The 26,406-nt window shown below is 38.3% G+C and overlaps 2 protein-coding genes across 5 annotated transcripts; both read right to left on the reverse strand.

The window, feature by feature from the left end:
- Positions 1 to 1,209: 1,209 nt before the first annotated feature.
- Positions 1,210 to 8,869, reverse strand: LOC117413392 (rhomboid-related protein 2-like). Of its 4 annotated transcripts, none has more exons than XM_058997520.1 (9): positions 7,869 to 8,055; positions 7,524 to 7,570; positions 6,479 to 6,698; positions 6,009 to 6,157; positions 5,565 to 5,677; positions 4,864 to 4,964; positions 3,845 to 3,905; positions 3,336 to 3,397; positions 1,210 to 2,268 (listed from the first exon to the last, which is right to left on the reverse strand). In XM_058997520.1, the coding sequence occupies exons 3-9, from the start codon at positions 6,683 to 6,685 to the stop codon at positions 2,089 to 2,091; spliced, it is 873 nt and encodes a 290-aa protein (XP_058853503.1). In that variant the 5' UTR covers positions 6,686 to 6,698; positions 7,524 to 7,570; positions 7,869 to 8,055; the 3' UTR covers positions 1,210 to 2,088. The 4 variants fall into 4 exon arrangements, with proteins under 4 accessions (XP_058853503.1, XP_058853502.1, XP_033878419.1 ...); XM_034022531.3 differs by lacking the exon at positions 7,524 to 7,570 and adding an exon at positions 2,790 to 2,858 and having other exon boundaries at positions 2,131 to 2,268; positions 7,869 to 8,056; XM_058997519.1 differs by lacking the exons at positions 7,524 to 7,570; positions 7,869 to 8,055 and adding an exon at positions 8,469 to 8,869.
- Positions 8,870 to 12,358: 3,489 nt separating this feature from the next.
- Positions 12,359 to 24,687, reverse strand: LOC117413470 (akirin-1B-like). The gene is made up of 5 exons (XM_034022692.3): positions 24,282 to 24,687; positions 14,637 to 14,786; positions 13,874 to 14,008; positions 13,070 to 13,141; positions 12,359 to 12,769 (listed from the first exon to the last, which is right to left on the reverse strand). Exons 1-5 carry the CDS (start codon positions 24,484 to 24,486, stop codon positions 12,759 to 12,761), a joined length of 573 nt encoding a protein of 190 aa, XP_033878583.1. The 5' UTR covers positions 24,487 to 24,687; the 3' UTR covers positions 12,359 to 12,758.
- Positions 24,688 to 26,406: the final 1,719 nt, after the last annotated feature.

The raw sequence follows: 26,406 nt of genomic DNA on the forward strand, positions 1-26,406 counted from the left end.
CTAACTCTGCAGGTTAATTTCAACAGTGAAGTGGATACAACTGCAGCATGTTTTTGTGTCATTTCAGTAATATTAAGATTATGTAACATCAGTATTGAAAAATAATGAATGTTAAACGTTGCAATATGTTGATAATTCAAATTTAATTTACTAATTTTTTTTATAAATTTTATTCTGTGTACGGTATACTTCTATGGCTTTGCCATATTAAAATGCATTAGATCTGACCCCAAAACTATATATAATGAAACATTACGATCTACTTTTTCATCAGGACAATGCAACCTGAAGAAGCAGATATGAAATTATTGAAATAATGTTTTTTTTGTGCTGATAATATTTGACAGGGATCACTAAAATGGAAAACATTTCTCGCTGACTTCTCGTTGTAATTTTTATCCAACTAATTTAGTTTTCTCATTTTTGAACAGATTTTTTTTTTTTTTTAAAGGAGTCAAATAAAGACTGGAGTAATCGCTTTGAAACTATGGCCAATTGAAATACATTTCATTATATATTTTATTTGCTCTCTAGCCCAGCAAGATTAAATCTGCGTGAACCAAACCACAGTTAATTGTTAGGTTCAATGGGGTCAGTGCATTCATCCAGCATAAACAGATGGAAACAATCGTATCTGGAGCTGGGCTGCTGGTCTAAATGAGGTCAGGCACATGCTTCCACATAGACCACGCTGCTGAAATGATTTTATATTGAGGTCAGATGGGGCGATACCAGGCTAGCCAATGTTAATGCAGCAGCCAGACAGGGCAGGATACCTCTAGCAGACCAAACCTTGCATGTCAAATCTATTCATTCTTCAGGAACTATTGATTAAAATGGATTGATTTTGAATGAATTGTAGTTGTACATGTTGTACAGTGCCTAAAAAAAGTAATTCTCCAATGCGATGAGGTTGCATTCCAGGATAGCAAGATATTCTATAAACAAGGGGTTTGATTAGGGTTAACAGACGTTTGCCGTGCCTAGAAAACTGATAACGCTGACGAGCTATTTTGTGACATTTTGCTCATTGGATTATTTTGTATTTACAGTATTTGGACAGGGGGTATCAAGATATTGGGTAAACAAGGATGCAAATCTCATGTATTCTTTTTCTAAAGACGCCTGTCATTCATTTGGTTGTGGTGAGCTTATCTTTTCCAAGATATAGTACTTTTTTTTTTTTTTTTTAATAAAGGATTCTTAGCAAACCTGTTTAAAGTGATTTTAATAAAACATAAAACAATCCATGCATTTTTTAAATTATTTTTTTTGTTTTTAAAAACATTACAGAAGTACAAAATGATTCCTGCAACTCAATTGTTTCTCGTTAGTTTTAGAATAACATGTCTCCTTCTATTGATTTAGGCTACATGATTTAGTTTACTGTGGAAAATGCAAGGCTGTACTCTAATGTAACAAGCAACACACTACAATCTATACAGAATACTGTATCTATGCAATCTATTGATACTGTATTGTATTCTGTATCTAGCCCATCCAACCTACGTTGAAAGCTTATCCTGGTTTTATACAGACGACATGCCCTCCTCAATCTAAAACATTATGATAAGAAAAAGTGTGTGGAAAATTATCCAAATTGTGTAAAATTTGACATGCTACTGTCAATATCTTTTAGATACTACACTGAGCACCATGAGGAGTGTCTTAGAAGTGTCTTTTTGTATTTTAAAAGCACACATGGCAGTCTTAGACAATACTGTGTAAACGTTACAGTGCTCTATGTATGTAGCCGAGGGTGTATTTTCAAAAATCTGCTTTGACTTTGTATTTAAACCTGCATTGATATTTGGTAACGTTGTTCAACTAGATGTTTATTCAACATTACATTTGACCAAGTTTTGAAAAATGTGATTGTTGCATTTATTATCCAAAAAATAATGACTTTGGTGGTGCTGAGATATATTTTATCTGGTTACCTGGATGAGGTTTACTGTATATCCTACTTAACCCAATCCAGACACAGCTTGCAGATACAGTGACCTGCATTGAACTGAATCTGTGATCGGGAGCATTTTCTTATTCTATCTAGAATCAAAAAAGTTTCTACAGTATGTCTTGCTTCTCCTACGAGGCGGGAGACAAGAAGATATTGAAAAGAACCGCGAATAGGAAGCAGACAACATAAGCGACGATGCAGATCCAGAACCTGGGGTCCTTCACAAGACTCTGGTTGTAGCTGCTGAAAACCACATAGCCGATTGTCATTCCAGCCAGGCCCCCTCCAATATGGGCCACGAAGGAAACCTGGGAGAAGAAAGGGTGTGTTTCTTAATAGCCATCCCTTATAGAGGTGTGCCATAGCAAAATCACTACAAAGAAAGAACAATACAAAATAGTGAAAGCATGGTAAAGCATAGGTAAGCATTGGAAACCCCAGAGAGCTATGGCAAACCATGGTAGACTATGCATGGAATGACCATATGAAAAGCACAGTGTAAATCTTGTTAAATGGTTTCTGTATTACAGTAAGTTTGTAAAATAGAAGAGCAGTAAAACATTAGTAGAGCGAATGTGTATGGTAAAGGCATCGCAATGTGTATCAGTATAAACAGAAGTATCATATCATGTTTTTATCTGGTAATTGCAAACCTTCCAAGTTAATTGTTTTTTTTTTTATTGGTTTTCAAATCCGACATTGAAACAGACCGTTTTCAAGATGTTCAGCTTCACTCGGATGAGATGAACCTTGGCCCTTACCTGTGTACAGGTATGGCAGCTGTGCTAACACAGGTTACATGCCAAGAAACAATTAAAAAAGGACATACTTGAAAAGAAAGAGATAGCATTCATTTCACACCAGGGAAAGAGGAGAAGATCCTAGTTAGGCTGCCCAGCTACCAAAAACAGAAAAAAAATCCTTAATCAGACACATCATTTGGTGCTTCCACCTGTTCCATTGATCACCTCTGCAATACAGACAACTTTCTTTCTAATATCAATAACCCTGTAACTGAAACACGCCCCTTTTAGAAGAGACACCTTCTACTCTGTCTACCCTTAGTTCCAAATTCCAAACTTAGAATGTAACAAGGTGACCCGCACCCCCTTGCTGCCCCCCAAGTCCCCTATTGATCCCATATTCCAAGCTCTAGGGTTACGGAATCCAAAATCTATTGATATCACTTTGTCTTTGAACTGCCCTTTACACTGCCCATTTTGAGAGACTCCATCCTCTCTGTGCCCAGGGCTAATGAAATTCAAAGTCTGGTTTTTATCCTAATTCGGACTGGTAAAGTTGTGACTGAAGCACCCAGGCTACTGCCCGTCTCTTACATCCCATTCGACTGGCTAAACGATCCGAATGTACTTACTGAATGGCCAACAGCGTTGGATAAAAATCTTCTGTAAAGGGCAAATCCCACATCAGTCCCGACTGTGAAGGAAATAAAAATGGAGAACAAGTTCACCCACGCACACCCCAAAAAATGATATTTTGTATATTGAAATGTTTGGAGTTCATATATAGAAGACCCATTAACAAATTAAGCAAATTTAGATGACATTAATTAAAAAAGGGACCTGTGTGTACCAAGGTGATGATAATCAAACACCTAACAGAACAGGGATGATCCTTTCTAATGATTTAAACAATGGTGGTATTTAGATACACGACTGATAAGATCAATTGAATAGACCGAACTTTCAACGTTCAATCAAGCGTTTCAAAGATGCAGTTTATATACTTCTTTAACCACATGCATATTTGTATCTTGATGGTGTTGTGGGTTCACAGTACAGAATTAAGGCAATTTATTCTTAATATAATGTTGTTGTTGTTTTTTCTAATTAAATCAATCAGATAGCAGGAATGCAAACTTACCAATGGCCACAATAGACAGTAATCGGAAAACTCCAAACAAAGGAATCATTTTATCAAAATTCTGGAATGCAGACAAAGCAAATGTTAGAATTCTGTTCTAATCCCGTACGGTACAAAGCTTTGGTATCGTGAACAAGTAGGTGACTTGTATGTGGAATAACTTATTACAATGTGTATTTAAATCTGAGGTTCCTGTGAACTTGGATCCTAAGTCCATGTTTCATGCACCTCTACCATATAATAGAGGATTTAAAAAGTGTTAAGGAACACCCTATAGAGTTTACAAAAAACACATTACATTACCTTTGCTGTATCAGTCATTTCCTGTATCATAGCAATATAATTTTCAACATAAATGTTTTGATGTTTTTTATTCACACATCATGGGCAATAGCACAGTTGGAAAAAACACAGGTTGGCAAGTGCTGGCAAGGAGAAAAGATAATTTAGCAGATTAGCACCGCATATTGCTACCAGCAACAAATCTGATCCTTTGACTGAAATGCTTGATTTATGGGAATAGACAACACAAGCATGGTTGCAGGATCTGGAAACAATATGATGATTAAAAGATCATTTTTTCTTTTTCCTTGTGGACGCTCCTGAAAAGTTGAGAAATGTATGAGTGTAAAAAAAAAAAAACATCTCTCACTGAGATTCAAATAAAGCAAAGGTAAAGTAATGTGTTTCTTCTCAACACTGCACGGTACACTGTAAAAACCTAATGTTTTTGACAGAGCACTGCTGAATGACACATCAGAGATATTACGCATGATTAGCACCAGAAACACAGAGTGGGTTTGGTTTCTTGTTGCAATCCGTCTTGTGAAACCACTGCTCAGTACACAGGTGCTGTTTTACTAATCTAGTTATTATCTAAAAAAATTAAGTGATCATAAAAGCTGATCACACTTGCAAAACACATCTTAACACTGCAATTAAAAAAGTGGCAGTTAAAATAAGACATGCCTAACTTGTTTTAAGCCCCAGAGAATAAATAGTCTATTCATTTATCTTACCACAATGACATTCATGAAGTATCCACCAATGAGGGCATACACTCCCCCTGAAGCACCGACAAGGGCAATCAAGGGGTCAAAGATAGAGCTTGCCAGGGAACCTGACACAAAGTGACGGACAGAGGGAAAAGATGATAAGAAAGGTTTGTCAGGTCTGCAATATTAATGCTTGAATGAATTGACATCCCTTGAGAAATCTCCCAGAACCTTGAGTCTACTCTACATCATGACAAGGCTGTGATCTGGGCAAACCCCATGCATACACAATGCCTGCAGACTTTTTCTTATTTTTTTTTTATTTTGAGTGCCCAATAATTTTCTTCTCAATTTAGAATGTCCAATTATTTCTCCCCTCACACAGCAATTCCCCTTACAGCTCAGGAGAACTGAAGGTTCAGCGGGCGTCCTCAGATCCCACGACCGAGACAGCTTCCTCTTCTACACCCAGGAATTAGAGAGCGGATGTCATCGCAATAAGGAGAAACAGTCCCTTATACCTCCAACCCGCTTCCTCCTGAATTCCCTGGCTCTGCACAGCCAGGACGGGAATGGCCGGACACTATGGGCTATGCAATACTGGCTGTTCATGGTGGTGGGTGTAATATGATATTTGGTTCTTTACATTAATTCAATAGTTAAGCAGCAGCCTTTATGAGTTATAAAAGGCTGTCCAGTACTTGAACTGCTAGTGCGCCTCATACCTGCGATGACTCCAGCAATGTAGACCAGGCCGACTCGTAGTCCCTTGTGAACCAGCTCCAGTTGGATTCCCAGCAGGAGTTGCAGGAACACATTCCCTAAGATGTGCTGGACACTAAAAACAAGAGTGCATGGGCTGTTAAAGTGACTGCAGCTGAGAAAATATTGCCATAGAAACACGTTTTATCAAACATGGATTTTCAACTGAAACACAATATAGGCTGCTACACTAGGTTAAAGAAATCGCAGTTGGTAAGCTATGCTTTTAAATAGCATTGCACTTGCTTCTTTTTATATATATATATATATATATATATATATATATATATATATATATATATATGTAGTGATTAGCAACAGTAAGTTCAAATGTAAATTTAGTGTCAGCTCTGCTTGACCGGTTCTACAACCTAAAAAGCACAATGAGACTTCTGAGAGAATATTACCCAGCATGCACCAGCATGTATGAAGTAAACCTCCAGGCTTCCTGTCTCTTGTCGGGCCGATAAGTAAAGGGACTGTTCCAGATGCCTTCGTCCAGTGTCATCAGCTGCTTATCAGTCATCCAATAAGCATAATATATAAAAACAGCAACCTGCAAGAAACAGAGAACTGGATATAAACAGAACAGAACCTTATACTCCGAATCAAACCCCTCCAGGAAGTCAGAGCAAGACAGAATGGGATCAGTTACTTGCATAACATTTCAGAAAATTCATATATTCTCTCTACTACGTAATTCACATTAATCCTACCCTCTCTACTGCATCGGGGGAAACACTTGTTTTATTGCAATTGGAAAAGCGGTTCTTTTAAAGTTGGAACTTTAAATTGTGGCATATGGATGCTTGTACAGACTTTTTCACAGAGTCCCTGTGACTGGGGATAACAAAGCAGACAGGAATGTAGACAGTACCTCAGCAATGCTTATGAGAATAATGAAGATGGGTGGAGGTATACAGTTTGCTCTTTCTAAGTAGATGTCTCTTGAATGCTCAGGAAGCATCCATTTGGACACAGTGAGGTGAAACTTCTGGCATCCGGAACATGCTTTACAGTTTCCTTGCACCTCCAGCTCTCCTTGCTGGCTCTCAGCATCTTCGTCCACTGGTTCAAAATCCATGGTGAGGACTCACCTTTTTGCATAAGAAAAACACACTGTTTTTTTTTTGCAGCTTTCCGTTAACTAAAGCAATCATGTATGCACCAATCTAATTATTAGTACACAGATTTCAAATGTGCATTCAAAAATACTGTTATTAGCTGAAAATCAAAACTAAACCTATACTTTTCATGTAAAGAGTGACATACATTATAGAGGACAGACACATACCACGGAACTGTGCATTTTGAAAAGCTTACAGTAAAATGCTAATAGCATGGCGATTTTTGCTAAATCAAAGCTGAGGTTTTACTTTACTCTGCTAAAAATAATACCTGAAGACTGCAGAGACAGTGGCAAGAGAGGTACATGAGGATTAGTGAAATTAGACACAAATGACAGTTGATCTATACATGCAAGAGGTGTGTAATACAGGTTTAACACATTTACAATTGGTATATTAAAGCCTGCTGTTCAAAGAAAGCTGTTATCTGAATTGTGATCGCTGACTAATGTTTGTTTGCACCATATTTAAACAGGGTGTCAGGCACTAAATGGCACAAATTCTGGTTTAGGTGTGTGTGGATACCCCATATACAAAATACAATATTATACAGTAGTGGCAGAAACACTGTAGTTTGCTATATAGTGTACTGTAGTATGCCATACATAGTTTGCCTAACACTTAACAATTTTATATGGGGTATTTGTTTATTCCTCGGAAGAAATGCTGTTTTTGCTTTCACAATGAATGCAGTGTTTTCCACCAGCAGGGGTTGTTCAGTCCACATTGCAAAGCCACAGTATAATTCAACACATCTGGTAAAAATTCTGTTGAGTCTCAACTGAAGAAACCAACCTGGATATTGTGTTATCATCCTTTTCCAGTAGAAGCTTAACTATTCCCTATGAAAATCCGTTTTAAGAGAAGTAGTTAGTGACACTTTAGTGTAGCTAATGTCACAACTGGTGTGCAGTACTTGTTTGTTTTCCCTAGGTATAGCCACTTCCTTGGAATTAGATTCTTTCATTTTCAGAACTGTGAAGCTCCTCACACAATAGGAGGTAATACTATTTAAGAAGAAACAAAATCATTTGAAACGCTTGAGAGATGATTCTATTGAAGCATTACCAGTCACTTATTCTTTAAACAGCTTAATCTACCTACAAAAAACAAAAATAAAACAAAACAAAAAAACATTACCCAACAGCTTCAGCAAACAAATCCTTTCAGTTACAGTTTCTCTTCTTAAACTTCACAGCCATCATCGCTATAAAAACTTCAATTAAATAAAATTCAGAAACATCTCAAAGGTTTTCAAATGCAGTAAGAAAACCAGCAACGCTAAGTTGTTGCTCCCTTCCTGGTACACTAATTATAGGGAGTGTCCTGTTTACCGTCAGGGTTGTTTCCTGCAATTTTAAACTCAAACAACATGCCAATATCCTTTACGTTTCAATAGTGTCCAGGGAACTCATAGTTAAGATAGCTTGCTATAGCAAATACTGTCCCTAATAATCCAGACTTTTCAGTACTACCTTAAAAGCGCAGTACATCCAGTTTAATTATTCATGTATTCATCTTAACTGCTGGGAAAAATTATTTTAAAATTGCTCTCCTGTTTTTGTTTGTTTGTTTGTTTGTTTTTAATCTGATGTGCTCCTGCCAACTTTTGAAATCTACAGATGGAAGACTGGCTTTATTGTCTGTGAACAATCAAATGAATGTTTGCAAAAGAAAAAAAAAACAGCTCATTTTTGTCATTTGTAATCTGTCAGTAAAGTTTGTTTTAGAGGAAAATACCTTTTCATTGGCGCCATTTTCTGTTTCCGTGTAACACACTGCAGTTTTTTCTTGTTATTTAGATTCCCCAAAACAAACGTTATTCACTGCCAAACTCCTTAAAGTAAGTACTAAATAAAGTGTTACATTCCAATGAATATGCCTAGGTTATCGTATGTGAATTGCTACATTCATTTTTTCAATAGCAGCATTTAGTGGACTTCAGAACCCCCTTCATGACTGGGAGTACAGTGTTTTAAGGTATAGGCAACACATGACAAAAACTACAGTGCGTGTTTACCTCTTCGTATTTAGATTTCTTTATCCTACCACTTACATGCACAAAACATACAAACTTGCAAATCTTTTACATGTTCTTAAAAAAAGAGTCTATGTTGAATTGAATTCGGTAATTAGTTTGGTGTTTATTAAGGACATTCATATCCATTCTCCCAACAGCTGACCTCCCAAGCTCCATCGTGTTTTTAAAGTGAGGACATGCAAAATTATCTCAATCGATATCCAGTGTACTGTAATTAGAAACACGTGCCACGTTAGAAAAATAACCGCAAACGACAGCAGACAATACATAACATCTTTTATTTATTTTTTTTAAAGCTTGCTATGGTTTTGCTGATTTAAAATAAATAATTTTTCAGTTGCTGCCGCTTTAAGTTTTCACCTGGACTCTGTGTTAGCACCAAATACCCCCGTTCAGACAGGTAAGCGTGAATATTATTTACATAAAGTGAAAACAAGTCAAACACCATATACAATATATAAATTTGACAGAGCCTTCTCCTAGGGAGTAAGTTTGAGGCCTCCTGGACAATAACTAGGTTCACGCATATACATCATTTTCTGACACTAGTTTAATATCATACAGCCTTGATTTGGTTCGAGTCGCGTGAGTCTAGATTGATCAGAGGAGGCGTTACAGGCAGCAAACCAAAGAGCATGACAATTTCATGAAATTCAGTTACTTAGTCTTAGTCTTCCCGGTAGAAGCTGTTTGTAAATGACTGTTTCAGCATTTTCTGGGTTAACAGCTGCTTCGATTTCTGAATGTATCTGTACCATGATAAACCAGTGCTGGCCATTGCTGTAATCGCCATAATTTACATGCACATGTTTCGAAACGAGTAACAAACTAGAATGTTATTTGACTCTTCCCTAAACCCATGTTGTTTCATAGCCTTTAATGGAGGCAAACTTCCCAATTGTCTTTTAGTAATAAGGTCCCAAGGTTGTAAAGTCACTGTTTGGTGCAGTGGAAGCAGACACTGTATAACCCACAGTTCGTTGTTGTATCATGGTTACAGATTCTGACATAGGGCAAGCTTGCTCTTGTAAGAAGTTTAGGTAGGAGCTTTTTCACAGTTCAGTAGCAACTGTAACTCAATACTATATCCTAACAAAATGGCTTAAAACCAAGCAACACTGAGTTATCAGGTTCAGCCTTTATTTATAGGGCAGCAGTGTGGAGTAGTGGTTAGGGCTCTGGACTCTTGACTGGAGGGTTGTGGGTTTAATCTCAGGTGGGGGACACTGCTGCTGTACCCTTGAGCAAGGTACTTTACCTAGATTGCTCTAGTAAAAATCCAACTGTATAAATGGGTAATTGTATGTAAAAAAAATAATGTAATATCTTGTAACAATTGTAAGTCGCCCTGGATAAGGGCATCTGCTAAGAAATAAATAATAATAATAACATGCTCATGGGATTGTTGTGCAATACTTTACTGCCATAAAATTCCTTTAAGTGTCAGCCAGTAAAATTCAGTATGTACATGAACTACTTTTTTTAAGATACGGACAGCATAGCAACTGTTTCTTTTGGAGTTGTACAAAACTGAAGCAAACTTTCCAGTAATTCAGGCATCAGTAATTGTTAAGTTGAAGTAACACTGTTAATGCTGATGTTGCTTAGTTTTTGCTTGTAGCTTTATACAGTTACTTAGTTTACATTTTAAAGTGATCTTATCACAATGTATGGATATTGCTGGAATTCCTTATAGTATTAAATGTCCTAGCTCTTTTTCAACCTCCCCACTAGGGGGAGCTTATGTTTACTATTTTAGTGCCACAAGGACATTAGGACTTAAGCCAGAGAAAGCTTCCTGGATGAACGGCCCTTTTATGGGTTGAAGGAAGTTTAAGCTTCATGCATATACATTCTATTTCTGACACTGCTGCCTACCCATATGATACTATTTTTATGCTAGAGAGTGGCAAAACTCAGGAGGCAGCATCTAAAGTGTTTTCCGGACAACTAATGGTTATCAGGGCAGCAGTGTGGAGTTTATATGCAACAGCAGTTTGCTTCAGAATGACACTACCACATGCCTCAAGGTAATACACAATTCAGCTCTCATCTAAATAAAACAAATTTATACTCATTACAATTTTTTTACTGAATTGGTTTAGACAGCAAGGTGGCATTGCTGCAAAGCGTGGTCTAGTAACAATTCTTTGCGATGTAGTACAACATTCTTTAAGGGCAGTGTGGTCTTTATGCTGTGCTTAACGGAGGAAAAAATAAAATAAATGCTGTCTGGACAACATGCAAATCAACCATATTTAACTAAAAGGTAGACAAGGTGGTTTCTTGCTTACTTTCAACTTGCATTTTAATTTAATATGATTGACTTAAGAGATCTGTAGTATATATGTATGTATATATATATATATATATATATATATATTGCCTGAGAACACAAAGGCATACATGGATTATTGTTATTATTTTTTTTTAAAGCCATGCACACCAATACATTCTAAATCCAGGCCAGCAGTGTGGAGTAGTAGTTAGGGCTCTGGACTCTTGACCGGAGGGTCGTAGGTTCAATCCCCGGTGGGGGACACAGCTGTTGTACCCTTACCTAGATTGCTCCAGTAAAAACCCAACTGTATAAATGGGTAATTGTATGTAAAAAATAATGTGATATCTTTTAACAATTGTAAGTCGCCCTGGATAAGGGCGTCTGCTAAGACATAAATAATAAAAAAAATAATAAATCCTAAAACCTCAGAAGATCATTTAGATCCAAGGGAATAAATATCTGTAACATATCCAGATTTGTCTTTTGATTCACAAGCATTGGTCAGGTTTATTTTGTGGTTCCCCATCTAAATAAAAAGGTTCCTCTAGAGCAGGGGTCTCCAACCCTGGTCCTGGAGAGCTACTGTGGCTGCTTTTTTTGGTTTCAACCAATCTCTGTTACTTAATTGAACCAATTATTGGCTTAATTAGTCAAGATGAACAGGTGTTCCAGATCTTTAGACACCTATAAAAGCTGCTGGATAGGGGCTCTCCAGGACCAGGGTTGGAGACCCCTGCTCTAGAGCCAGTAATTTGTCTTGTTCATTACAGCAGTGTGGTCTTATATGCCAGCTATTTGTACATGCAAACTGTCCCTTTAAAAAACAATCCATCAAAATGTGTAGTACCTCTTCAGGACATTTCTTTAAAATCATGCTCCATTTACTTGGTTTTGTATATAGTAGGTTTTAAAATAAATAAATAAAAAAAAATAACAGTTGCAATGCAATCTTAAGACAATGAACAGTCCTTTTGAAAGTTACACATTTGGGAAATACTGCATCCCAAAATAAGCTGTAAAGTAGTAACACCACCATTATCTGGGCACAATGCTCTGGTTTATGTTACCAGAGTGGTTTTGGGATGGGTAGTGGGGCAAAGATGGGCGTTAGATTAATGACTTTCACCAGAAAAACTCAGATTGGCGATGTTCTACTTTATTAGGACAATCGTACAACTGCTAAACATTAACTGCATATCGATATATATTGTCTGGTCCTCCCATCCACTACAAAGGAAAACAAGTCTGTACAAATGAACTGTAGTGCACTAAAATACAGAATCCTGAAAAATGAAGTCTACATAAAAGTACCTCATCACAGAACTTTATTTTTATTAACATTAAAAAAAAGAAATAAAAATCCCACATTCAATGCCGCTTGCAAACAAAAAGGCAGGGTTATTTTATCTGCTGCAGCAAAACCATTTTGACTGAGATTTGGCAGGTTACAGTAAAGTCAAAAAGTAGCAGAGTAACACAGTAGCATTGGGGAAATTACTTTTTTTTTCTCCTTTTTTAGTACAGAGGTGAAAAAAAGGGGCCTGCAGCAACAGTTTGAATTATATCTTCATGGAATTAAAAGATGGATAAATCATGGCACCAAATAGTTTGAAAGAAACAAAAAAAATAAAACACAAAAAAACACAACACAAAATGTACAGCAGCCATCTGGTTGAGGTGAAAGCTGGTACCTATTGATCAAAGTTCTTCAAGAGACATCTGCAAAAGAAAAGGGACATTTTGTAACTGCTGAAACAAAATCTACAGAAAATGCTTGACATTCAAAATTATAGTAAAATTGTTACATTCCCAAATGAATAAAACTCCAGATATGGGTAAAATACCCCTGTATTTAATACACTATAGTAAATACTAAAGAGTGGCTGTTCAGATACAGGCATTGGGAATATTTAACTTCTTGCCCATTTAATTTCCCATTGTGTGTTTTGTACAATTCTATGTTGCCAATTCAGAGACAGATTGTAGTTTTGTCAAAAAATAAAATTAAACATTTCTTACAGCTTGCTGGCCTTGCCCCGTATCGTCGCATGATCTGGTCTTGCGTAAATTTCACAAAAGATTCATATTGTTCTGAAAAGTAAGATCAAATGTGTATCATCCATTTGCCATTATTTAAACAGAGCACAGATTAAACACACTCATCCCCCACCACTAGCAGTTCATGCTTACTGTAGAAACCCTTTCCCTTTGGGCAATCCGGATACCAGGATTAAAATGTCAACATGCATCCAAGGATACATCAGAGAATTACATGCAGAAGCACAGTCAAATGCTGTACAATTTCTGTTGCTGCTATGCAAATTCTCAGCTGCCTGCAAGGCATTTCTCTCACACCAAGAATCACATTTATAAGAATGATTTTCCATCAGGGCAATTCAAGTCGAGTGCTAAAACATTCACTCAGCACAATGCAAATCTGTTTAAAAAATGTTGTACAGAAGGTACAGGGGAAAATACATGTGACAGGTCCTCAATTATGACTGCCTCCAAATTTGCACTTCTGATGGGACTCTTCAAGATGGGAGCTTATTGTCCATGGTATTGATAGGACCTGTGTTTGATTTCTGATCCTCTGAAGGAAAAAGAAAGGCACCTTCTTCAACAATGTGACCCCCTAACATCATACTGGGAAAGCGATGGAGTTCTTGCTTAGAGGTATGAATGCCCCCCCATCAACATCCCTTTCTGCAGCAATTGATGTTCATTAGAGGTCACCCACATAAAGTACTAACCAGATCCGAACCTTGCTTGGCCTCAAGACACCTGACAAGATCACACTGTCAATCACAAGAGTTTTCTTACCTGCAAGTTTTGTGTTTAAAATGTGTTCGTATTCTTCACGGATCTTCTCTTCATGGTCTTTGAGCAAACATTCACACAGGAACCCCACCTGCCGTAATGAGAATGAAGGCTGGTCCTTCTTTACAGAGGATGCACCTGGGCAAAAACACAAATACATTTACCAGATCTGACAAATAGAGGTCTCGTTTTAAAAGTTATGCAAGGGGAGTAGTTAAGTAAAAAGTTCAAAACATATTTCACCCTGAATGTCATAAGTGCCTTATGTGATTGGATAGCAGCAGAAGAGTAACTGGGGAAAAAACCAAGCAAAGCCAAGGTGTTCTTTCCCACAGCTGTTTCTACTGCCAGATAAGCCTACAAAATCACAGATAATACCTAGAATTTCCCAGGACAACTTGACAGTACTACAGCGAAAGCTGTATCTGAATTTTAAGATTATGTTCAAGTGAAGTCGTATGGTTTTATAAACTGCTGGCAGTCGCAACAAAATGACTGCAGGAAAACACTTTTACCAAAGGCTTGTTAAGAGGTATGGTGTGTGTGTGTGTGTGTGTGTGTGTGTGTGTGTGTGTGTGTGTTTCCTTCCCAGAGACTAACTGTGCCCACGTTAAAAAAAGGTATATGGTATTAGCCCTAGGAATGTGATGCCTCAAAGGAAATATTATTCAACCTAGGATGTGCATAGAAATATCTGGGACTGGGTTAAAATGACGGCTTGGGTGACTAAAGCACACCAACACATTTCAATTCTAGCTTGCCCTACCTGGTGGTGAGCTGGGTGCCGCTATCACTGTGCTTGGAGACTGGCCATCACTGGAGCTACAGCCGGCTTCACTCTGATTGAAAGAGATCTCCAACTGCCTTCTCCTCTGATAGCGGCTATACTCCTGCTTGATGTTCTGAAATATCTGTTCTGTAAAACAAAATAAAAAAAAAACACCACAAGAAGAAGTCAGTCTATAGTAATGGAATTGTACCTTATGGAAGCTTAACAGGCAAGAACACGTACACTTTTAAATAATTTGTTCAGTACCTTTTTCTGAATTGTACACCCCTTTAAACAAACCTGATTGATGAGAAAACACACGACCATGGGCTGAGCTGTATTGTATCTTAGGGCCTAACTAAAAACACTGGAAAAACATGCATGTGAGAACAGTTACTGACAACCAGCAGAACAAGTCATACAAATTCACTCAGAAAAAAATAAAGAAAGATGTGTGTCCTGTTCTCAGGACTTTTCAACACTGTAAAATATTATGATTTATGGGTGTACTGCAGGTGATGTACAGGTAGCCAGACTACATTTTAACAGCACCCTGACAGTAGTACAGAGAGACTGTCAAATAAACCTTATACTGAAGGCATTCCAAGATCTCATCAAGGCCTGAAGAAAAGAGGCACAGCATCGTTAGTTACACCTAAAGTAGTATGTTTTCTATACTGCAAGACAACACTACAGCTACTCAGTATCTAGAGTTATAAGCTATAGTTAAGTTTAGGAAATCTGATCCATTTGCTTCATTTCAGAAATGTCTTCCAAGTCTTGGTTCTTCATGATCAGCTGTACAGTAGGCATTTTCAATGTTACTGCCATTACTGTGGGCTCTAAAATTACATGTAACTGTAAACCTTTCACCAGTACACATGTCTTCATGCACAGGGAAATGCCCCAGTTAAACTGTCACCAAAAACTGCTTCAGTTAAACTGTCACCAAAAACTGCTTATTCGTTTTGGTCAGCAAAAGCAGGTGACCACATAGATCAGGTGCCCATGAAGACACGCTTTTGTGGGCATCAAGGCAGAGCTAATGCCAACCATCCTTGTTTAATGAGGCAACCGAACTTGCATCAACTTCTGACTTCTGGCACACAAGTACTGCATTGCTGTAACGTTGCACCATTATTTTGTCTTGATACTTCTCTAAAAATAGCCAAGCCAAGGTGGCACAGTAGCTGGGATTTAACAGGTTATATCAGCACACCACAGGGCATCATTGCATTTTAATACACTGTATTTGCCATGCCACAGCAAATCCAAAAATGCTTGTAGCCGCTGTATTTTATATTGTGAATTTTAAAGATTGCAGTCCTCTAGCCACAATGCAGCAACAGCACAAGAAGTAATAGTGGGAACTTCCCACATTCGCCCACCTGTCGGGGAGCAATTCGATTCCCAACCAAATCACTGCCCTTTCTGAGAAAGGTTCCCAGTCAGTGGCAATGTCCTCTGAGGTGTAAGCAAAGAAACGCCTTGTGATCCACCTTCAATTCAAACCTGTACCTTCATTAACTCTGCATCACCTGTGCAGCTCCCCAACCCATTAGCTGTTTGTTAGATGGTTAAGTGTGAGCTTACTGTACTGTGCCAAACTAGAAACAGCATGCACCTTTTCTACAAAGTACTCATATAAGGCTCATAAGAAAGCCTGGGCTGTCACAAACTCCTATGCCATGGGATGCAAACATTTACATTAGAGCTATTAAAACACACTCCTCTCCATAGAAGGACTCAGTCCAGGTCTTGTTTGCAGTCGTCAAACCAGCCGTCATTAGTTTCATACGAGAGGCAGGAGTCATACATCACCCAGGAGGAGATTATTAAAACTTTAACTAGAAATACAGGACCAAGAGCCAGACAGGATTTGACTCGCACTACACTGCATTCTTCCCACAGCAATTCAAGAAACCTAGGCAGTCCGCGCTTTGCATTGACAAAGCAGTTTAACAGTGCAAGCCTGCTACTCGTGTTGATTTAACTGTATTTATACTGTTCCACAGACACAGACCATCATATCAAAATCACAGAGGCCATGCTGGGAATGTAACAGTACACGTTTCATGGAAATAATAAAAAATTTAATTCAAGTCAACTGGAAAGATCCAGGGCTTGGCAGCCTTTCCACAACAAGGCAACGAGTTGCTGCCTGTCGCCTAGACTCCGCACAAATGAACCCATCCACCAAGCTGAACACAACTCAGACAAACAGCTCTAACATGTCTCCAGTGTGTGTATGCTGTTTGTTTTCTCAGTTAAAGGAGGAGCTAGGCTATTTACTGCAATGTACTACGGCATCATACATACAGCTATATACTGTAAGAGTCTATACAATTAATCTCACCTACATTTGACTCCAAGGTGCTTCGATAGATTTTTGAAATCTGTCAATGGCCCATTTTAAAGCATAATGGCAAACTTTGACTGTCCAATATTTGTTTGTTGACTTTCACATTGCACACAAGTGTCCATAATTAACTTGATATAGTACAGTTTTAAACTTGGTTGCACCCTAGCAAGTGCTTATGTTTTCAAGCACTTTTTAAATGAAAACTAAAAAAGAAAACAAACTGCTAGTGTGGCTTATGAAAGTCCTTCCCCTGCTCCCCGTGAAATGGCAATGCAAACAGTGGCAGAATCCCATTTCAGGTGTTGCCTAGCAACAAAGGTGACCTCCCAGTGGCCAGAAAAGATGATCAAATACAGCCACTTCCAACGATGATGGGGAAAGCAGACCTAGAATTTGTATTTATTTTTTTAAATAGCAAGATCATGTATTACAGCTCATTGGACAGGGGAATTTGTTAGATACACCAAATGACCAAATTTAGCCTCATGAATGGCGACTCACAATGCTTTTTATCAACAGGCAGTTGCTTCCTCTCGCAGCTCTGCAAGACAGTGCATCTCAACCCTGCCCTTCAGTTGAGTATTTTATTTATGTGGGAATTTTAAATATGGAAGCATTACAGTTTAGCAAAACAGTGACACACCATCTCCTCAGCTTTGTTTAACTACTGGTAACTGAATACAGTAGAATGTTTCATTGCAGGCAGTGTGTACAGTATACTGCAGACTGTGTGCTTTAGGAGTGTACTCCGATCCCCTTTGGAACTCTGGGAGCCCCTTTGGTATTTTCGTTGCAGAATAAAAACAGCACAGTTAAAAAGGAGCGTTGAAAGGCTTTTTTGAAACAGACAATTCCTGACATGTCTTCACCCTTGAGATAAGAAGAGAAACTCACAAGCAGGCTGGAGTTTAAAAGAAAGCCTTGGCATTTAAAGCAGAGTTGCAGGAACGGGCAGCGATTTGCTGGGTTTCAGTTCATGTTAGACGGATTACAAGCTCTCCAAACAGCTCAAACCCCAATGCATTTATTTTTCAACAAAGGCGGTTGAAACGCAATATTGCCAAAACTAGTACAGGAAACCACGGACTTCCAAATATTAGTTCTGCAATGGCCCCGTCATGCCAACTTTATTTGCAGTTGTTTATTCCAAAAATGGCACACTGCCTTTGTCTTCTGGTATTTCAATTTGAACAGTGCGTAGTTCCAGCCAATTCAGAGTACAAATAGGAGATTAAAGTTGGCAACACACTAAACGCTTAATAAAACCCTGCCACAACCTATTAAAGCTGCTTCAACAACCCAGTGCTTCATACAAGTACTTTCAGTAACTGAAAATCTGGAGTCCATGTGGCAGTCTCCATAAAACTAACCACTTTGTTTTTGTTTCCCCTGCAAATCACAACAGCACACTCAACCCTTTACTACTTATTAATTGGTAATTTAGCAGACGCTTTTACTTAGATGGCGTATTTATGCAAATAGCAATAAAGTACTTAATTGGTTTCTTGCTTTTATTAATTTGTTTCCTTCACTATTCTTAATTTAGGAGTCTGAAATCCTATTTAAGATACTGGATTTAACAATGAATGGTTAATAAAGTCTTATTATGCCCACCCCCACTTTAACCATGTGATCAATTTTATACTGTAATGGCCTTGTATACATGCCTCAAAGGTTGCAAAACAGCAAATTCATAACGAAACAAATCCTGACATTTCTATTGTACAGAAAAGCTAAAGGAGATGCCATGGGTGACCTTAACAGCTTGTGCCTATTTTAAAAAGGGAAGGGGATAAAAAGAAAAACACATGACTAATCCAACACGCACATTTATCAATTTGGCAAGAAAACTAACATCCTAAAACAATAAATGTTGTGCAATCACAGCTTACAGCTTTCTTTCTTTAAGTGAGTGTCCCCGTTGACCTAGTTGGCAAAACAACTTCTGGCATGTTTTCAGTTCAAACTCACCCCAACCCAACACTGGAGGCAAATGAGAACAAAGGGAATTCTATCAGAGTAGTAAATGTCAGATAGATCCCATCTAGCAGGGCAAATGCACCATGCACTGCACACGAAGAAAGAAAAGAAAAAAAAAAACACACAATGTTTATTTCTATAAAGAGTTACCCGATGATTAAGCAGTCTCCCAAAATATCTCCTAACCTACAGTAGAAACAATGAGGCAGCTCCAACCTTTAAAATCATGCACACAGCACACTTTACAAAGACAGTGTGTGCACCTCCAGAGGTTCAGGGGCACCTGGGACCGGAATCTCAGGTTACTGCAAGCTCCGATGACCTAGATTTATCTTTAGATACAGAATTACATGCACAGCAGGACATAGCCTCCATAGGTAGAAAACACACATTAAGCAATTTTATAAAAACAAGCTTTGAATATGTAAGGGTAAAGGATTAAATAAATACATACAAATAAAATGTAGGCTTTATTTGATGCTATCTGAATATGTGTTTTGTTTTTTTTCACCTCAAGTCAAAACATAACCGTTTCAATTTGCACCATATAGAAATTTAGTTAGAAACATTTCTCCAGTGTTTTCAGGGTTTATGGGGTTCATTTTGCTTTAGAAGAAAGGGGAAACTTTCAAGAGAAAAATAAGTGGCTAAAACCAGAGGCCACAAGTATTCCACATTTGTGGCATTGGTAGTCCAAGACAATATAAGCAGCCAAGTATTCATTTTATAAAAATGATACACAATTTTCATTCACTGCTATACAAATTGCCAGCGATTGCATATTGCTACAGTAGGCTGTGGTGTATTAATTGCTATCCAGGGAAGCCAGGTCCCAGATTGTAAGCGTGCATTTACTGTAAAACAATACAGTGTAAAGGGAATCCAGCAATCCAGAAAAAATAACCATCTCTATGGAAACGGTCTACTGTAACAAATTCAAGCCACTGCTTCCAATATCATCATATTTGGCCTCTTCTGTTCTCTTACGTGTCGGAATATTTTGACAAAATAAAAACGGCAGTCATGCACCTAATAGATTTTATTGCCATTCCTTTTTTTGCAAATTAACACATTCGGATGTGTGTGTACGACGGATGTTGGGTCATATTCTTTTCTAAAATGTTGATGTCATGAACGAAAAGGCAGCTGCTGGGCAACCCTTTAAATACAGTACCCTTGAGCACAGTGCTGAATATACAATGACCTCATACTTTAACCACTTCTGCAAATGTATTTTACATTTATAAAAGTGTGTATGTCAACACAGTTTCACAATCATGTAGCAATCATCCAGCCTCTTAAACATGTCTTAAGCAAAAGAGTTCTGGCACACACACTGGAAATGAATCCAGTGTATGCATTGCTGATACTATATACATGTTTAGAGGGCTATTCTCCCTTCAGTATAGGTATAGTAAAGAGCTCCGGGCATCAATTACAGTGTGTATGGGACTGTCCAGCCGTCACACACTGACACGGTCAACAACGTTTCTTAATTAAATTATATTATCCAACGATAAAGAAACGAGCTGAAGAGCTAATTTTCTAGTTTATATTCCTTAAAGGAAACTGATCACTTTCCTGTGTAAAGGATGTAGTCACTACACACCACACTGTTTGTTTCATAAAGACATTCTGTCTGAAGACACACCTCTTGCAAGTAAGGTAGAATTAGCAAAGATACAATTGGGAGGATTCATTATGCATTTACATTTTATCCTGGTTATTGTAATGCCAGCAAAACGCTAAACTTAATTTATTGTGTACAGTAAATATAACGAGCATCAAAAGAAACTTATCACTTATATTTGGATAAAATTCACTAGATGTTTTCGAAAAATGACAAACTCTGTTTTTAAGCAGGTGCAGTGACTTTTTATTGTGCTGATTAACAATTGACATTACGAAGATGCTGCAAAATGATCTGTCGATCTTGGGCAGGTGTTGTGACTCTTGGTCTCCCAGTTCGTGGCCTGTCATTGACAGAGTGTGTCTGGTTATACCGTCTCACCAGGTTTGAAATTGCTGGCTGTGAGCACCCAAGATGGCGAGCCACAGTACATGCCGATTGCACGAAGGCGCTGTTCTCTTGACAGACGTGGCATATTGGTTTTTTTCTGCGATTCTTTATTGCTTCTATGGAAGCTTGCAATTCAACAGCTGAAATCACTCCATATCCAGTGTCCAATAAACTGCCTCACTAATTAGGTGATTAAGTGCATTTGCTTCAGTCATAGTCACTCAAGCGGGTCATGGTCAAGGATGAATGACGGAGTGATTAAAAAGACCAAAAACATTGTCAATGTCTATCATTTATATACCTTTTTTTATTTATGTGTTAATAGTAATAAGTTTCTTTTGATGCTCGGTATAGGATTACTCTCACATGAGATTGCTGGACTGTTACTTAACTTTCATATTTGTTATTGTAACACCAGCAAGACGACAAAACAAGTCTTTTCAAATATCTTTATTTGTAGACTGAACTACAGTGTGAGTGGAAGACCAAGTATGCTTCTCACAACAGTGCTGGACATTTGTTTTCTGAACTGTTGTAATATTTCTTAGGTTGTCCTGCTTTTTTTAATACCAGCAATGAGCCAAGTGATGATTATAAACATTGACAAGTGACTTCAGGTGCTTTACTTACTACAGCAACAAGAGTCTGATTGAAAATGTAAAAGAAAAATTAAGAAAAAAAGAGAATTGTGGTAATATTTATAAATGTACTCATTTTAAAAACTGTCAACATTATATTTATGTTCAAATGTCATGTTTAATTAATACATTGATAAAGTGGTAAACTGAAAAAAAGCAGCCTTAAATCAGCCACTGATACATTATGTAACCCGTTTATATTGCCCATCAATCAATGCCTCCACCTGCAAGGTTTCATTGGTCCCCTGACTTAAAACGCTGCAAAGCGACCATCACTACGGCACCATGTTTACTAGAAGGAGAACATGCTGGTCACTGGGTGTGAAGCTCTGTCTACTCTGCAGCTTTGTTCTACCATTTTAGCTTCCCTTGTGAGGCAATCTTGTATAGGCTTGCCACTCACAAGCTGTGGTGTCCTGGGCATTTGACGGACAAAACTCAAAGAGCTGAAGACAGACACACAGATTACCGCATGAGAACAACTACAGCTAGCTTCAACTCTCTCACAAATCTGGAATTTTGGATGGCAACACAAAACAGCTTTTGCAGAACAGTCATGGTGGAGGGGGAAGAAAAGCTGGGAACAAACATGTTTGTCATGTGAGACAGCAGGGTAGGACCAAGAGCGATCTGGACATTAACAAAACCAGCTGTCAACCAGTCATCCAGCAGCAATGTGCACAAGAAGCTGTCCAGGCACTTCCTGAAAGGGCAGCAGACAGTAATACATTCATTTCAAGGATTATATTAGTCTCATAACAAATACAATACTGCCTCCCCCCCTCCCCACACACCCCTCCCTAAAAGATTTTAATAAAATATTTGTACAGCAGAAAGTACCTTAAAAGATGGGTCTGACTACCAAATATTCAGGGCAGTGATGACTATTGATTAGCTGTCATCTACCTAAAGCTACATTTATTATGTTGAGATATGAAAGCATTTTGTTTTGATAAGGGAGTTAGACATGCATTCACTTGTAAGGTAATAATATAAATAATGGTTTAAAATTAACATAGGCTGTTACTTCCTCATATATTCAATTCTCAAAGGCCAGTGGTAATTTGTTTTATAGGATTTCTGCAGTAAAATCTAGGCAATTATCTGCTCGCCTTTTTTTCAGGAGAACGAATTCCTGTGCCTGGGCATTTGGGCAGAAATAAAACTAAACATCTAGAGCCCATTTATTGTGTTAATCAAACATGATCTGCCTTGAACAGGCTTTATTCTGTGGAACCCCAAATCAACCTAGCAATATCTGCCTTCATCCCACGACTGTTCTCTTTTGAATGTTGGCATGCCGGGCTTTTATAAAACCAATTATAAAAACGTCTTTGTTTTTTATGCAGTTCGAGTGTTGCCGGGGGTTCGTTAATGAGGGTTTAAAAAAACGATCGAGTTTAAGTGCCAGTGCTTTCCACAGGTTTATATAATTTCTAAAGGTTTATTTTTCAGATATAAATGGCAGCAATGTTTTTCACTTGAGAAAACCAAGGAAATAACCCTCGACTTCTGTACTGTAATATGCCAACTACAGTATCTGCCCGACCAACGCCTGCATTTAGCGCAAAATATGTATTTATTTTTTAATAGGAGGGGGAGTTTAGTAAACCATCAAAAACATAACTCTTTCTAAACTGTTCTTATAGAAAGAAAAAACGTAGAAACAAAACACAGAAAAACTATCCCTCTGTACAATTTCGTCAGCCTAAGTAAATGCCAAATGTATTTTCTTCCCACGGCAGCATATCGTGGGTGTGGGGCACATGTCTGCGGCACCTACGTCTGATTGCGATGTCTAGATATGCCGTCTACCCACATTGAAAATATATACCTAATCAAAAGAATATTTTAGACTGGGCAGTTAAAGACTTGGACAATCCCCCTAAGGTCAAGGAAGCTGTTGAAAAAGGAGATCCTGATCAATCCCTACCCTGCTGCGAGTCGGTATATTTTCCCCAACCCCCACTCCGGCACAAGAAAGCTTTCCAATGCCAACAATTGGATAACTTGGTGCTAAATTTGGGCCAGGTCATTGAAATGGCATTTCTGTGGGGCATTTCTGTAAAGTCAGATTGGGGGGGGGGGGGCAGTTGCCCAGTCTTTAGTGTGTTTTCCAACCCATCGGCTCTGAACCTCTGCCCAGAAAGCACTCTATTGGCTACTTTTGAAATCGGGACACTTCGGGGGGGGGGTAATTTTAACACAGGCCTTTGTGTTATTTTTAAATTGCATGTCAAGCACGTAGCTCCACAAAAAATAAACTTCTGTCCTCCAGTATTACATTATGAAAGCGTTCAATTGGTTTGCATCTCTCATGCCTTACCGTACTGGGTATACATGGCACCATGCTAGAAAGAAAACAAAGTGTCAGCCTAATAAATCATGGTTATGTGTCCGTGCCAAGACGCCTATCAAAACGTGTTACTTTTAGGGAAAATGTACAATATTGTAAAGTGAAAACCACTTGAAGGGTTGACTACGTTTACAAACCTTTTTTTTTAAACGAAAATATATACTAAATAAACCTGCGTGTGTGTGTGGTGTTACGACCCCTCCCCCCCAACCCTTCTCTCACTCCACCCAAGAACCCCCTGCACCCTCCCCCCTTTCCGGATTTCATATATTCGGTAAGTATTTACCTGGTGTAAGTCTATGTTCTCCACCCATCGATTGCTGCTGGGCCGAGTGCTGCGGGCTGTCCGTGGCCGCCCTGAGATTGCATCTTTGCGGAGACGGAGTGGCCGGTGTCCCCGGTAGCGGGTTGCATCTCCTCCGCTTCGGGGACTGGGGGCTGAGCAGGGCCTCAAACTCCATCGAACGTTTTAACGTGGCTCCACACGCCATGGTTGCTTGTGAGAAGCAGAGAAAGAAAGAAAATGTACACCGAAAGACTGTTTAAAACCCGGCCGCAAAGATAATCCCACTCTATACCGTCTTCTCTCGCTTTACAAACTACAATGGCGTCTCTGGCCGGGTGTATTTGCCAACTGCTCAGCTTGAAACAAAATTCGGCTACGTCACAATGGAGGGCTGGGCCAGTAACTAGCAAAGGGGGAAGACAGAAAATAAATACCTAACGATTTCTCTCATATCTAACAAGAAATGTATCGCAATGCATTTATTTGTAGTTTTTTAAACTCTTTTTACGCGGGGAAGACATCGCAGTAAAACTATAGTATTCCCAACGATAGGTACTTCTATACATACACATTAGACACCCCTATAAGAAGTGCTAGGTTTACGGTCGTAAAAAACTGTAACTCTGGAGACCAAACAATTCTGGGGGCAGGGTGATGAGTAGACGGAAACAGCCGTTATCACGGAACTGTGAAGTTTATATTTTCAGCGATACATGTTATAATTGCTTTACAGAGTGCTTTGTTTCGTAGTCAGAAAGGCTTGGAATTTTTATTTATTTAATTGTTTGTTTATTTTGTCCATTTATCAAACCACAAAGTAACAACATTTTTGTACAATGGCTAACCATAAATTGCAATGTAAATTAATAACACATAATTTAAAAGCTACATTGAATGCTGCTGAACACAATTGTAACCCACAAAACGTGGCGATTTAGTATTGTTTTTTGTAGTTATTGATAATTTTCTTCGTAATATAAGGTATTATTATGGGGGGGGGGGAGATTTCATACAGAAGCCTTCATCTCTGTCACAGTGGCAAGACACCAAATCTCATAGATGTTAATACAGGCTTGATACTTGCTAGTAGGTGCTTGGGTGACAGGTGCTAATATATCCAAGACAAATAAGTGACTGATGTCTCACAAACTGCAAAGTGATGACTTTGGGCCATGACTTCTGTTCAGAGTGCAATGACATTGTCCTTTATAAAACTGAATATCAATTGTTATGTAAATTCTGCAGCACAGATTAAAACTAGATGGACTGTTTGCTATTGAGCAAGCACTATGGGGGAAATAAGGCCTATCAGCTGGAGAGCACAATATGCTACAATCCCTTATCATATATAAAAGACTTTGAAAGATAAGGACACAGCTTGCTGTAGCCCAGCCTGTTTATTTCAGTTAATTAGCTTCCTTGGTATGACTCTTTACTGTAACTCATAGCTCAAATGAGTGATAACAAAGCTTTAAAATGTATTTTCTTACATGTTATTAGCACAGCAAGCATTATCACTTCTCCACCTTTTATACCAGTACTTTAATTCTGAGGTGACTGACGGATCTTCTACTGTACATGCCCAGAAACAGTGCAGATAAAACTGATTTATCAAATTCAATAGTAATTGACTATTTCCTCTGACAGTTCACTTTCAAATTAAACTGGAAACAGAAGCCTAACTTCCCTTCAGCAAAACGTCTTTAATCAGATTCACATTTTTTAGTCACATTTATATTCACCAGGCAATAATTAACAGGAATTAAACAATAATTAATAACAATCCTTAATTTCCTGTTTACCAGTAAAAACTAATATTGAATAGGTTATAGGGTCAGGACGGGCAAAGGTAATTCAATGAAATAACAAAACAAAAATCATTTGCAAAGAGATTACAACCTAAAGGTAGTTGCCGTTCTCCTTGTGAAAAAGACACTTTTGTCAGTATGTTTGTCGAGCAAGCTGCAGAGTTTCTCCAAATGCACTTCATGCTTTCTTTGCTTGCTTTGTGAAAATAGTTTGGTTCCTTGCAAGTTTTATTTATTCAGCACACTCACAGTTAAAAACCGGTCCTAGGAGTGCACATCAATGGCATGCCGCTGCACAAACAGAAAAAACAAAAAAC

This window comes from Acipenser ruthenus, chromosome 23, assembly GCF_902713425.1.
Source record: "Acipenser ruthenus chromosome 23, fAciRut3.2 maternal haplotype, whole genome shotgun sequence".
Taxonomy (NCBI): Eukaryota; Metazoa; Chordata; class Actinopteri; order Acipenseriformes; family Acipenseridae; genus Acipenser; species Acipenser ruthenus.